We start from the raw sequence: 12,810 nt of genomic DNA, 5'->3' as shown, positions 1-12,810 counted from the left end.
GAGTTAGGTGTAAACAATACGTATGGCATAGTAACAAGAATTCTTCAGTGGTCTGCCCCCATCTTTTTATGGTACTAAACTGTGGTTTAAAGAGACATTCCCTGCCTCTCCTACGGCTTATACTTACATCTAGCTTCCACTCCTCTAATGATAGCATCAGTAGAATCATTGCATCTACTGTTCAGAACTATGGGAGTTTTGTCTTGTTGTTTGTTTTTGTTGTTTAGAAATCTGTTTATTGCTTGAGGCCTGACAAGGCATGTGATGGCTTTCAGCATGTTCTCTTTCCTCATTTAAAATTTGCAGATATGTTTCATAGCTTAGGATTTGGAGCTATCCCTTCAGTTATATAGTGAAGTTGCAAATTTAGACTCATTACTTACCAGGTGTATAAGGAAATGTAGTTTTTTTTTTTAAATCACATATGATCTTTAGTAGGGGGCGAGGGGCAAGAAAAACTTGCTAATAAGCAGGATCTTGGTCTCTTTTGGTTTAACTAGTTTCTTTCAGGTACTATAGTACTTCAGGTTTCTTCCCCTCCCTCCCCCCTTCCACTAAGGTGTGGATTCTGGGTGAATGTGAGAGGGGCCTTTGGGGATGCGGTCACATTGGTCTCATAACCATGGAGGTGGGACAGAGAACTCAGACCCACAGTGTCCTTGAAAGGCTTTGCTGCAAGGACCTGGACCGGTGACTGTTGATCCTATTTGTCATCAAAGAGGCTACTGCTACCCGTAGTCCTGGTTACTATTTGCCTTCAGTCATGGAGTCCCCAGTTCTATATGGTCTTTATTCTGACCCAGACTCTCTCTAGTCATCTCAGTAGGACAGGTAGAAACTTTTAGATTCCTACTACTGTGATGTACTGGGGTCATCTTTCCAGCCTGTTTCTCCATCAGTGCTATACTGTTATTCCCACTATGTTGCAGAAGTAGACCTCTAGCCCAGATATTTTTAGGGTACTTGATACCAGTCAGAATACCATCTCTCTCTACTGCCATCTCTCTCTACTGCCACCCCATACCTGTTCCCAAGGATCCATGAAAAAGAGGAAATGGGGCTACTGTGATCTCTCCATCTTCTGTCTTTCCTTCATGTAATTTAATTTTCATGTTTCTGTCTGGAAGGAACTTGCGTTCTGTCCTTCTTGCCAAGGTAACATTCACACCCACTCATCCAGTAGCAGAGGATACAGGGAGAGAAATCGATTTATCAGGAAAGGAAGATAAATCAAAGGTAGTTCAAAAATATTGTTTTCAGTTTTTGAAGAGGTATGTTTTTTTCCTTTTGTTTTCATTTTTTAAAAGTCAGATTTATTGAGGTATAATCTGTATAAAATTTACTCTTTTTAATTGTGTGGCTTGGTTGAGTTTTGACAAAATATATAGTTGTGTAATCACCACCAATATCAAGATATAGGACATTTCCATCACCCCAAAAATTTCCCTCATGCCCCTTCCTAGTCAGTCACCCTCCTACCCTTGGCTCCTACCAACCACTGGTCTGATTTCTGCCATATAATGTCATATACATGGGATCACACAGTGTGTATTCTTTTGTGTCAGCCTTCTTTCACTTAGCATAATGTTTTTGAAATGCTTATTGCTAGTTACAAATCATTGTGTGGATATACCATATTTGTTTTTCCATTATTCAGTTCATTTGGACTTTTGGGTTTTTTCCAGTTTGAGGCTGATGTAAACATTCTGCTATATATATTCTGCTATCATAAACAAGCTTCTATGAGCTTTCATGTATAGGTCTTTGTGTGTACATATCCTTTCAATTCTCTGGGGTTTTCTAAAGTGGGTCTACTATTTTGCATTCCTACCAGCAATGTATGAAAGTTTCAATTGCTCCACATGTTTACCAGCTCCTAGTATTACCACTCTGTTTAATTTTAGCCACTCTAGTGGATGTGGAACACTGTTTCATTATAACTTTATAACATTTGCCTTTCCCTAATGACCATTTCATTATTTTGAGCATCATTTCATGTGCTTGTCATCCGTCTCTCTTCTTTGATGAAGTGTCTATTCAAATCTTTCGTCCATTAAAAAAAAAATGAGTTGGTTTTGTTATTGCGTTATAAGTTCTTTATATATTTTGGATACAAGTCCATTATTTTGCATATATTTTTTCACAACCTGTGGCTTGACTTTCCTTTTCTTAAAAGTGTCTTTCAAACAGAAGTTTGTAATTTTGATGAAGTTAAATTCATCTATTTTTTCTCATAAGATTTGCATTTTCTTGTATCCTAAGAAATCTTTGCCTGGCCCTAAGTCATAAAAATTTTCTCTCATGTTTTCCAAAAGTTTTATAGTTTTAGGCTTTGCATTTAGTTTTAATCGTTTTGAATTGATTTTTCTTTTTAATGGTATGGGGTAAGGACCAGGGTTTATTTTTTTACATATGAATGTTCAATTGTTGTTGATAAACTATACTTTATTTAATGTCTTGGCACCTTTTTTGAAAATCAACTAGGCATTTATATGTGGATCTCTGAACTCTCAAGTTTGTTCTATTAATGAATATGTCTGTTCTTACACCAATGTCTTGATTACTGTAGCTTTATGGGGAGTCTTAAAATCAAGTGGCATGAGTTCTCCAAATTTGCTTATTTTTCAAAATTGTCTTCACTACCCTATATCCTTTGCTTTTCTGTATGTATTTTAGAATCAGCTTATCAGTTCTACCGAAAAAAAAAAGTCTACTGTGATTTCGATTGGAATTACATTGAATATATGGATCAATTTGAGAGAGAAATTATATCTTAATAGCACTAAAACTCTTCTAATTCGTGAACATGATATATGTCTCCATTTTTTAGGTCTTCTTTAATTTCTCATAAAGTAATGCTTCTGGTTTTTGAAAAAGTAAAGTCCACTCCCCATGTTTTCATTTGTTACTTATTTCTTAACAGCTTTATTGAGATATAATTCACATACCGTGTAATTTACCCATTTGAGTATAATTCAGTAGAGTGTAGTTTATTCACAGAGTTGTGCGACCATCACCACAGTCAATTTTAGAACAGTTTCATCATGTCCAGCAAGAAAGCCTATTACCCATAGCCATCACCCCTGAACCTCCCCTGCCCCAGTCCATTCCCCTCCCCACTCCTGCTTAACACAGCTGCTGGTTTGCTTTCTGTCTCTTCCAGATTTTTCTATTCTGGATTTCCTATAAGTGGAACTATATAATCTGTGGTCCTCTGTGACTGTCTTCTTGCAGTTACCATGTTTTCAAGGTTCATCTATGTTGTAGCATGTGTTAGTATTTCATCCTTTTTAAATTGCCAAATAATATTCCACCATATGGATATATCACACTTTGTTTTGACATTCATAAAAATGGTTTATTTCAGGGTGTAACAACTTGGTTCTTCCTCTAACGTGATTTGAGTAGATTAGATTCTTTCCTCAGTTCCCCTTCATGTGCCCCAAAGATAGCAATTATGGTTTCATTTTCAGCCCTGTTGATTGGAAATGAATATCAAATTACAAATTTTAAATGGTTATCATTCAAAATCTTTCTTTACAACCTCTAACTTTTTTAACAAATAAAACTTTTGTAATTGATTATTGAGCTTTTTAAAACTTTTAAATTTAGAAGCATTTTAAAGCAATATTTCAGTTTTAGAAGATCTTTTTAGCATTTAATATTTGTAAACCTCTACCTGCTAAGAGCTTCTTTTGGAAATCTTTCAGTGCATAAGGAGATACTTAATTTGGGGGGGGAAGGGCTAAATAGGATCATTTAAAATGTATCAGTGCTGCTTTAATCAAAACTATAGCCGTTTCTGCTTCTCAGATCTTTATCATGTAGTATTTTAATAGTAAGTAATCTATGAGATAGTATGATTATCTGACCTTATTTTTAAAACTAGTTTAAAGGTAAGACAGTAAAATTACTAGAGACAGGGGAAGAGAGAAAATATTTAGGACCTACCATGACAAGCATATTGGTAGAGACTTTCATATGTTAACTTATTTAATCTTTAGAACCCCCCCCCCCTCTCAGATAGCTATTTTTACTGTGTTATGGTTTGGAAACTGAAGCTCAGAGAGGTGAAATACTCCAACTTAGTAAACAACTTTCACTTGATAAAGCAGCAGTGTCAAGTGAGACCCAAGTCAGTGTGATTCCAAAGCCATTGTTTTTTCTTCCCTGTAACCGGACTGTACTGTGGGTACCGAGAGGCCACTAAACCCAGAAACGCAAGTCAGTGTGTGATATATGTCCTGATAGATACTTCAGTACATAGCCAATAACATATCTTTGGGGAAGTATATATACATAAATACCTATCCAGACATATACATCTAAATATATAGGTACACACGTATTCTTCTAAACAGTGTTAAGTCTGTGTGTCTTTGATTTTAGTGAGTGAGTATCTCTTAAGAGAATTGATAGTGAAAGAATTGTTAGGGATCATGTATCTTGGCTGTGCTACAGGTTTATTTTGAAACTTCAGCAAACTTAAATCTCCCGTTGTTAGGTTGTTTACTGTAGACTTAAAGTAGTGTTTTTTTCGCTTACCTCTCATATTGAAGAGTTAGCAAATGAGTGAGTGAAAAGGAAGAAGTAAGGAATGGTACTTTTAAGTTAGCTTTGAGGGTTTTTTTCTTTCAATTACTTTTATTTATTTGGATAATAAAATTTTTCTGTTAAGAATATCTGTTTTAAAAGATTATGGGCTTTTGGGGGTAACTTCATGAATGCTGACTGGATGAAATCAGTCATTTATGATGGACAAAAATAGGACAGAAGTTTGCAGAGTTCAAATAGACTTTTGATATTCAACGCCAAAGACTTTTGCCTAATTAAAGCTTCTGTTTAATTAAGATAACAATGCATAGTCCTTCATTAAAATTAACACAGAAAAAGTTCTTTGTCGGTCCCTGGAGAGGATATTATGTGCAAGCCCTGTTGTGTGGGTCGCAAAATGTCACTGGCATTTATATGCATTACTCGTCTAATTGCAGTAAATGTAGCACGCCGGATAGGGTTAGACTTAGAAGGCTGCTTGTTACTTACTGGAAATCACTTGAAACCTCAGTACCCAGAGGCAGCTGTGCCCAGGTCCTCACCTCTCCCCCGAGATGGCTGAGAAGGCTCTCGTTGGACCCTGTCTTTCATGGCGAGAGCAGTAAACATGACGGGCTGTTTGGGGAGCCATCTGTTTAAAATGGCTGCTGCTTTGTATGCAGCAGTGAACTTGAGATCAGTTTTCTGTCTTTCTTCACGGTAACAGTCTTATTTGGTGTCACAACAGGTGGAAGTTGATGAGTCGAAACTAAATGTGACCGGCACGTGGAACCTGGCTTCACCCTTATTGTCTGTCAACGTTGATGGCACTCAGAGGATGATACAGGTAAATGTTCTGGTGAGGTACTTAGAGGGCTCCATCAAGTCCAAACTCCTTACCAATACCTGTGTGGTTAATACTTACAGATAGAGTACGGAAAACCTACATTTTATCCACCTCATACATTTTATAGTTGAAAACATTTTTTCTTATTTTAGAGGATCTTGAGTTAAGTCCTATTCTGAGGAATCAATGTGTTCCTTTTTCAGGCAGTCTGGGAAGGTTATGTATTATACTTTGTTATAAAGCATCCTGCGTGCTTTTCTAAAAATATCGGAAGTTTAGTTGCCGTTGTGGGTTTTTAGTTGTAAAATATGACTTACTTTGTTACCTTTCTTTCCTCTGTAATTGAAATTGTGTGGTATTAAATCAGCAGAAGCAGAGCTGTTCGGGTTGACTTGCCATAGCACATCGATGCCTTTTAAAATCAATTAATTAGTTATTTTATTTATTTATTTTTGGCTGTGTTGGATCTAAGTTGCTGTGCGCGGGCTTTCTCTAGTTGCGGCGCGCGGGCTTCTCATTGTGGTGGCCTCTCTTGTTCTGGAGCACAGGCTCTAGGCGTGCGGGCTTCAGTAGTTGTGGCACACGGGCTCAGCAGTTGTGGCTCGCGGGCTCTAGAGCACAGGCTCAGTAGTTGTGGCGCGCGGGCTTAGTTGCTCCGCGGCATGTGGGATCTTCCCGGACCAGGGCTCGAACCCGTGTCCCCTGCATTGGCAGGCAGATTCTTAACCACTGTGCCACCAGGGAAGTCCATCAATGCCTTCTAAAAATTAAGTAATCTTAATTTGTTAACCTTTCTTTTCCCCCCAATATAAAATCTGTTGTATTGAGGAGGTGCCTTGAAATCCAGAGTTGATTGAATGTTCTTTGTAAGCAGTGTCCTTCATTTGAAAGTAGAAAATCATGAAAAGAGGTTCTGCCAAAATTCCTTTACCTCACCACATAGTTGAGGTCCAGGAAAAGCAAAACAAAACAGCACAGCACATGTGGCTCTCACATGCAGATAAAAATCCTAAACTCTCCATAGCATTAAATGCTCATTCTTTTTTTTCTATGAAAATCTTTTCACATTCCCTTAAGTTGATTTTACACAGGAAACTGATTTTTTAAGCCTAGAGAAATCAAGAGAATCACATTTAAAGATTACTGTACACCAGGTTCATATATACTTCTATTAGAAACCGTGGGGCAGAGGATTCCAGAATCTCAATAAATATTAATGACTAAACTAATTTTCAGGGTTCAATTTAGTATATACCTTTATGGTCACAAGAAGCATTGAACTCTCAGTAATGAACCCTTTATTTTGACTTTGGTTTTGTGACTTGCTCCAGTATATTTTCTCTCTCTCATATTTTCTTTCATGTTCTAAGTATGAGGTTAAACACTTGGAGACCCTTGGAAAAATTTCACTGCATAATTTCATATCACTGAGATCCGGTTATTATGTCTTCAGAAAACATGGTTTTGTTACACTTGTTTATGTTAATAGAATGTACTCTGCACTGGATGTACTGTGGCTGACGTTCATGTGTTTTGGTCTGTGGGACATAGTAGGACCTCTTGGTAGTGAGGAGAGAGAGATACAAAGTTCTACTTTCCAAATCTTTGTATCATGTCATTTTCAGTGTTCTTAATGACTGTGCAGATGGGTGTCTTAATAGCTCTTTTACATGTAGAGTTTCTAGGTAAATTATCACTGGGTATGTATTTGGAATAATCCCCAGAAATATTTTCACTAGCGTAGGGATAATGCTCAGTAAATCCCTTTTCATTCTTATAAGTGCTTTGCTTAAAAAAGAAGTATTATTGGGCTTCCCTGGTGGCGCAGTGGTTGAGAATCTGCCTGCTAATGCAGGGGACACGGGTTCGAGTCCTGGCCTGGGAAGATCCCACATGCCGCGGAGCAGCTGGGCCCGTGAGCCATAACTACTGAGCCTGCGCGTCTGGAGCCTGTGCTCCGCAACGAGAGAGGCCCGCGCATCGCGATGAAGAGTGGCCCCCGCTTGCCACAACTGGAGAAAGCCCTCGCACAGAAACGAAGACCCAACACAGCCAAAATCAATCAATCAATCAATCAATCAAACATACGCATCTGATTCAAGATCCTCATTAAAAAAAAAAAAAAAGCGCTAAAATGTGAAAAAAAAAAAAAAAGAAGAAGTATTATTGTGAAACTAACGGCACTCAGGGCAGACCCTGGGACTCTTTGGGGGAGGTCATTGCTTCCAGTTAAGTGCTGCGTCGTCGGAAAAAAGTAAACTCAGAGAGTTGAATGGTATACTGGGGAAAAAAAGAAAAAGTCACTTACTTAATAAAAGATGAGGAAAAATTTTCCTCATCAGAACAGATGAGTTTTACTTACTTTCTGTAGGCATTAGCACTCAGTGTTGACTCTCTTTATCTCCAAAATATAATGTGGTCCCTGTGAAATTAATAATAATTATAATAATAATAAATAGTGCTTAATGTGTATCAGGTACAGTTCTAAGCATAGTACGTATATTAACTCATTTCATCTTCACAACAACTATATGAAGCAGGTGCTATTATTTATACTTTTGTAAATGAGGTAGCTGAGGCTCAGAGATAGTAGGTGTCTTGCTCAGGGTCACATAGCCAATGGGGGATAGAGCCAAGATTGAAATCCAAGCAGCCTTGCTGTAGGATCTGTCAGCCACTACACTATGCTAAGGCAAGCTAAGTAATTTCCCTGTGATTACAAAACCAGGGAGAAGCTGAGCAGAAATTTGAACCCTGGCATTGTGACCCCAGGGTGTGTGCTTCTAAGCACTGTGCTGTACAGTACTTTTCAATTTTCCCATAGAGTTCTTCGGATACTAACTTACCTCTCATTTGTGCTGTAAACCAGTGCTGCTCAGACTTTATTTAGTGCGCTTCAGAATCAACTAGAAGATTTGTTAAAACTCAGATTGTTGGACCCACCTGCAGAGTTTACTCTGAGTTAGTAGGTCTGGGCTAGGCATGCATTTCTAAGTTCCTAGGTAGTGCTGATGCTGTAGGGGCCACAGTTTGAGACCCACTGCTTTAACCTTTTGTGATCAGAAGATAAGCTGGGAGTGATGAGCAAAGTGACTTAAGTAGGAGCCAAGTCGTTTGAAGACTTGTCAGTTACATAGTATAGATTCTGCTTTATTCTTAGGCCAGTGGGACCCATGGAAGAGTTATAACTAAGGAAGTGATGGTGTGAACAGAATTGGAGTTTAGAAAGAGCTTTTTTCGGTTCCATTGTGGAGAATGGATCGAAGAAGAGTGAGATTGGAGGCAAAGAGAGGAATTAGGAGGTATCAGAAAAATGGGAAATCATTTTGCCTGGAAAATATTAGCAGTAGTCAGGATGAAGAGCACTGTATGAGGAAGGGGTCTGAAAGAACCACAGGACAGAAAGAACTGGTGGCCTTACAGTGATCTTTGTTGATTTCTCTTGCACCTGCCCTGAAGCATGGATAGATCTTCAATGTTTATTCCTAACTCCTTTTGTCTCTATGCTGACTTCCTGGGCTGCATTGCCCAGAGATTCAGCTCATTACCTCCAAGCTAATAGCTATGAAAATGTGTTTGTTTGTATTTCTCTTGCCCTTGTTTATGGTAAATTCAGAGAAGAACTATGGGATGGATATTACCACAGGTGTTTTTCAAAAGCGATTTTACAGGAATAACTGCCGTTCTTTTTTCCTTGGATTTTTGTATATACATTTAAACTTTTTATTATTGAAACAGTTGATATACACAAAGTAACATGTATTAGTCTTATAAGAGGTAAAGAATAACTTAATGAGTCTGTTCACCCACCATCCAGATTAAACAAGGAAACCTTACCAATGCTATTGACTTTCCTGTGCATCCGCTGAGTAAATCCTCCTTCCTCCCGCCCCTGGAGGCAACCACCATCCCGATTTTTAAACTTAGCACTTCCTTTTCCTTATGGAGATTGACATATAGAGTAAAACCGTAAACAGTGTATTATTTAGTTGCTCTTGAACTTGATGTAAATGGCACCATACCCTCTATGCGTCTCTAAGTTGCTTTTTCCTCCAGTGCTGTGTTTGTGAGTTTGGTCTATGTTAATGAATGTAGTTTAGTTTATTGCCATGCTATATGTTATTAAATCATGTTAATACACCACAATTTGTTTATTCTTTTTCCCCTAGGTAGACATTTGTTTTATTTATTTTGTTATCACAAACAATGCTTCTGTGAACATTTTTCTACTACGTGTTTCCTCTTGAAATAAGTGTTTCTTCAAGGAATATGCCAGTAGAATGGCTGGGTTTAGGGAATAGGAACCCTTAACCCTACACGGTGTTGCCGAATGGTTTTCCCTATGCGGTTGTACCAATTTACATGCTACCAGTAGTGATGAAGACGGTGACATTAGCAGTATGGACAACGAGCTGACTTTATTGTATGCTTGCTATGCCGGGAACTGACTCTTCTAAGCACTTCTTTGCATTAATTTATTTAATCCTCACAGCAAGTCAGTAAAGTACGTGCTAGTATTATTTCTCATTTTGTAGTTGGAGAAACTGAGGCTTACAGAGGCTAAATTGCTTGCCCAAGGCATTCTGCTAGTAAATGGAAGAGCCAGAATTTGAAGCCAGGAATCTGTGCCCTTACCAGTTTTTCTTCACGTCTTATGAACCCTTAGTATCCAAATGACTTAAGTTTTTCCTGGCTGGTGGGTTTAAATAATCTCTCTCAGTGGTTTTAATGTATACTATATTTCCCTGGTTAGTAATGACAAGGAGCATTTTAAAAATATATTTATTGACAGTCCTGTTTTCTCTTCTGCAAAATACCTGTTCATGGCTTTTGCCCAATTTTTTATTGGATTGTTTTTTTCTTACTGGTTCATAAATGTTCTTCATATTGTGTGTCCTGAGCCTCTGTCAGTTATATGTGTTACAAACAACTTCTCCCAGTTTGTAGCTTGTATTTTTCCCTTTTTTAAGTTATACAGGTGAAGTTTTAAATCTGAGATTCCATATGAGAATTTTCAGTCTTTTCCTTTATGGTTTGTGTATTTTGTATTTGTTTAAACAATCCTCTTCTACTCTCAAGCTCATAAAGATACTTGGCTCTATTTTCTTTTAAACCTTTTATGTTGTGCTTTTTCACATGTAAACCCTTAATCCTTCTGGGATTGAATATTGAGTATGGTGTGAGTTAAGAAAGATCCAGGTTTAGTTTTTAAAATATGGATAACCAGTTGTGCCACTACTTACAACCCTGCTCTTCTTTCCCTTACTAGTTTGCCACCTTCTCACCTTTCCAACCCCAAAATTCTTTAAAAGGCTTATTGTTTCTGTGAAATGTTTCTCAATTAATTGTAAACAAAAAGGTGACTTTTTCCTTAATACGAAGTTCTGGTCACTATATTTGCTTTCATGAGCTGTCTGTCGATTACTTTCATTTGTCATTTATCTCTGGGGAATCCCTATCCACTTAAAGAGGGTGTGTGTGTGTGTGTGTGTGTGTGTTTTGCAGGCCCAGGGTCTCAGATGATATTTGAGATACACCTTAGAAAAACATGTTCATGAAATGGGAGGTAGATTGGGAATCATTCAAATAGGGAAGTAATATGAGCTAAGCGTGGAAAACAGATTGGAGGAGCCAAGTTATGAATGGGAGGTTAAGGAGTCTATGCTTTTCAATCACCAATGGAGATGTCATTGAAACTTTTTTGTAGAGGAAAGTAATGTCCATCAAAATGCTGTTGAGCCAAGAAAAAAAAAATGCTGTTGTGGGAGGTTAGGGTGTCTCTATAATAAAAGAGGGGTTAAGGAATTGAAGGGGGAAGTGGGAAAGGAGTTCATTTAGAAGATATTTCCTATTACTTCACTCATGAGGTAATGGACCCTAAACTGGGGTGCTGGCAGTGTACAGAAATGAGGGGGTTGGGTTTGGGAGAAGTTGCTGATTAAACTTGACACACTTTGTTGAATTCTCTTTGCGTACAGTGGGGTACCATAGCAACCTCAAAATTCTGTCTCCAGCGAACACTGGTCCTCTGCTTTGACCATTTAAACATTTTTTTCTAATAGGTTTTTATGGCCTTCCCTATCGTTGTTAGGTGGTTATCCTCTTAAAAGCAAGGTTTTGAAGTGAACCCTGCATTCTGTGCTTTTACATACCAAGCCACCCATCATCTACCAATTTCTAAAAGCAGGAAAAAAGGATAGAAATTCAGAGTTCTATGCCAATCTGGGATTAAATCTGCTGCACTTAAATTAGATTTTTCTTCCTTCAACACTATTTTGAAACCTCAACAGGATTTTTAAAATTGTGGTAAAATATACATAAATTTAAAAATCTGAAATTTACCATTTTAACCAATTTTAGGTGTATAGTTCAGTGGCATTAAGTACATTCACACTGTTGTGCAACCATCACCCCTGTCCATCTCTAGAACTTTTTTCTCATCCCAAACTGAAACTCTGTTCCCATTAAACACTAACTCCCTATTCCCCCCTCCCCGCAGTGCTTGGCAACTGTCCCTATGAATTTGACTACCCTAGGTACCTCATGTAAGTGGATTCATGTAGTATTTATATGTTTGCGACTGGCTTATTTCACTTAGCGTAATATCTTTAAGGTTTATCTGTGTTGTGGCGTGTGTCAAAATTTCTTTCCTTTTATTTATCCATTCATCTGTTGATGGACACTTGGGTTGTTCCTACCTTTCGGCTGTTGTGAATCATGTTGCTATGAACGTGGGTGTGCAAATACCTCTTCTAGTCCCTGCGTTTAGTTCTTTGGGGTGTATACACACGAGTGGAATTGCTGGGTCATATAGTAATTCTAGTTTAATTTTTTGAAGAACCTCCATTTTGTTTTTAACAGCAGCTGCACCATTTTACATTCCTACCAGCAACACACAAGGATTCTAATTTCTCCACATTTTCACCAACACTTGATATTTTCTGGTTACTACTCTTGTTTTTGTAATAGCTGACCTAATGGATATGAAGTGGTATCTCATTGTGGAACAGGATTTTTGGGGATAGTTATTGAGAAAGCATTCAGGGTACTTCCCAATACTTGCCATTTCTTTATCAGTTTTACTGTGTAAAACTGATAAATGGAGCTTTTTTTAGTGCCAGTAGTAGCAACTTTCTTACAACTGTTCTTTCAAACTCATTCTCTCAACTTATTCTTTTTTTTGCCGGGGGGGTGGGGGGAGTATAATTGCCTTACAATTCTTTCCTCCCCTGCATAAATGCATGTACAATTCTCACAGTTTGTAAACTTGCTACCAGGTAGTAAGCAAGTCATAGTCTATTTGGCAGAGAGTGTGTTTAAAAGTCTAGTTCATTGTAATGTCAAGACTGGTAAAACCTCTCCTGGTAAAAACTGGTAAAGTTTCTCAGACTGAGAAATGTTTATAGGGAAGACGAGAGTGTTGCTTTCTT

General features: G+C 37.9%; 1 protein-coding gene across 3 annotated transcripts in view; it reads left to right on the top strand.

Annotated features, from left to right (window-relative positions):
* Positions 1–12,810, top strand: part of PCCA (propionyl-CoA carboxylase subunit alpha) — a 367,760-nt gene that overhangs the window by 274,018 nt on the left and 80,932 nt on the right. For 2 of the 3 annotated variants that reach the window (XM_057532677.1, XM_007196809.3), the window contains one exon: positions 5,282–5,380. The exons of the other annotated variant lie outside the window; for it this stretch is intronic. In XM_057532677.1, the coding sequence (XP_057388660.1) occupies positions 5,282–5,380 (99 nt within the window). The remainder of the gene's footprint in view (positions 1–5,281; positions 5,381–12,810) is intronic. 3 annotated transcript variants of the gene reach the window in all.

This window comes from Balaenoptera acutorostrata, chromosome 18 (genome assembly GCF_949987535.1).
Source record: "Balaenoptera acutorostrata chromosome 18, mBalAcu1.1, whole genome shotgun sequence".
NCBI lineage: Eukaryota > Metazoa > Chordata > Mammalia > Artiodactyla > Balaenopteridae > Balaenoptera > Balaenoptera acutorostrata.
This window is presented reverse-complemented; position numbering and strand designations above follow the sequence as displayed.